Consider the following 2117-nt stretch of genomic DNA (forward strand, 5'->3'; position numbering starts at 1 on the left):
GCACCACAATGACCGCGAGGTAAAACAGGAAAATATTCGGGGTACCCCGGGAGTTGAGAACAAGAGGGTAGGTGGGAGCAGGGATTAAGGTCGCGGTACCAGAAAGGACTGCACCGTGGCCGGTAAGTAGACAGAAAAGGGAGGAGGAGGTAACAGGCCGGCCGCGCACGCGCATTCGCGATCCCTCCCTGCGCCCCAGACCTGCTGCGCGAGAAGCTGTCGCCGTAACTTCTGCCGTTCCCGGATCTCCTGCAAGCGGCTGTCCATGTCCCAACTCTTGTTTTCCGCTGCCTCGAAAACTTGGCAATGAGCGGACGAATCCCCGCCCAATTTTTCTGCGGAGACTGTGGAACACAAAATTCTCCGGGAGCTTCCAGCGGCGTGTACCCAGTGTTTTTTCCTCAATAGGTGTTTCCGGCGCGGCCGGAATTTGGCGCCACCACTCCCGGAAGTCCCGCCTCCTTATGGAGGTCCGCGATTTGACGCTGCCTAGGAGGGGCCGGAGGCGTCTCTGGAGGCTTCGGCGGTCCAGAGCCGGGACTGTTGGAGCTGTGGTGGCGAGTAGCTGACCCCTCACTTGCCCCTTCCTGGGACTTGAGGCTCCCTTGGTCTTTCAGCACTGTTGCCACGTGGTGGGCCGTTTTGTTGATTCCCTTTTCCATTAGTTCCCCAGTTGCCAGTTCTGACGTTTTAAACATTGCCAGATACCCGTTTTTTCGTGAAAGCACTAACGCGAGTCAGATTGCGGGGTTTGAACCCTGGACTGTCGTTTACTAGCTGAGTGGCCTTGTCTAGATAATCAACCTCTGTGAGCCTCTAGTTTTCTCATTTGTAAAATGGGAGGGATAAGAGTGCCTACCTCACAGAGTTGTGAAGATTGAAAGAATAAACAGAGCCAAACACACCCCGCCATGCAAGTGTTCGTTAAGCTTTTTATTATTACTTTCCACTTGAGGCAGGGAACAGCAACTGCATCTGCCCGTGCTCTTCTCCACAACTCACTAGCCCTTGAGAAGTTTCCTATTTTACCATAATGCATTTTATGGATTCTTTAGAGAGGTGGGAGGGTGATAGTAAAATATGTCTTGGTTCATGTCCTAGAGGTCAGAGGCTACGGGGGCCCATTTTGTGCTTATGCATTTGTCTTAGCTGGAAATAACCCTGAGATATGAAAACAAATAGCCTACTGATGCTTGTGGCGGGTGGGGGGCCGCTCAGTGACGATTCTCCTCTCTTCATAGGAAGGCAACAAGGACCAAAGTCTTTTTTTTTTACATCTTTATTGGAATATAATTGCTTTACAATGGTGAGCTAGTTTCTGCTTCATAACAAAGTGAATCAGTCACACACACACATATGTTCCCATATCCCTTCCCCCTCGCGTCTCCCTCCCTCCCTCCCTCCCAGGACCAAAGTCTTAAGTTATTACCATTATACACCATATTTGTCATCTTATTCCAAATTCAAAGTAGCAGAAGTAGACTAAGATGTCATGTTGCCCCAAGTTTAATTGGAAGTTGTGGCACATACTTAACAACATTAGTAACAAGTCTGTTCTTTGAGAGAGGGTTTAATTTTTGAAAATAGTATTAAATCCTCCAGATCAAAAGCAGGTGGGTCAGGCTAGGCCAAAAGTGGGCAGACTAGGCTCTTACTAATTGTCATGTCTTTCTCAAGAACTAGCTCTGAAAGGCAATTTCAAAAGAGGAGTCCTAAGAATCCCTTGAGTAATGGCAGCATTGTTTGAAAAAGTATGTTAACTTCCAAGGGGCCTATACTGTAAAAGACAATACTAATTTGTACATATGAATTAAAGTGTGTTTAACAATCAGCTGCATCACCTACCAGTCAGGTAAGCTGAGTACTGATTTGAACCATTTTTCAGTGATGTGAATAGACATTTTGTTCACTCAAAAATTTATTATAGGGCTTCCTTGGTGGCACAGTGGTTGAGAGTCCACCTGCCGATGCAGGGGACATGGGTTCGTGCCCCAGTCCAGGAAGATCCCACATGCCGCGGAGCTGCCGGGCCCGTGAGCCATGACCGCTTGAGCCTGCGCCTCCGGATCCTGTGCTTCGCAACGGGAGAGGCCACAACATTGAGAGGCCCACATACC

At 48.8% G+C, this 2117-nt stretch overlaps 1 protein-coding gene across 1 annotated transcript in view; it reads right to left on the reverse strand.

The window, feature by feature from the left end:
* METTL14 (methyltransferase 14, N6-adenosine-methyltransferase non-catalytic subunit) overlaps positions 1-279 on the reverse strand; it is a 39225-nt gene extending 38946 nt beyond the window's left edge. Inside the window, exon 1 of the mRNA XM_007464855.1 lies at positions 202-279. Coding sequence (XP_007464917.1) covers positions 202-267 — 66 coding nt within the window. The 5' untranslated portion in view covers positions 268-279. The remainder of the gene's footprint in view (positions 1-201) is intronic.
* Positions 280-2117: the final 1838 nt, after the last annotated feature.

The sequence above is a fragment of the Lipotes vexillifer genome, unplaced genomic scaffold, assembly GCF_000442215.2.
Source record: "Lipotes vexillifer unplaced genomic scaffold, Lipotes_vexillifer_v1.1 scaffold231, whole genome shotgun sequence".
In the NCBI taxonomy this organism is placed as follows: domain Eukaryota; kingdom Metazoa; phylum Chordata; class Mammalia; order Artiodactyla; family Lipotidae; genus Lipotes; species Lipotes vexillifer.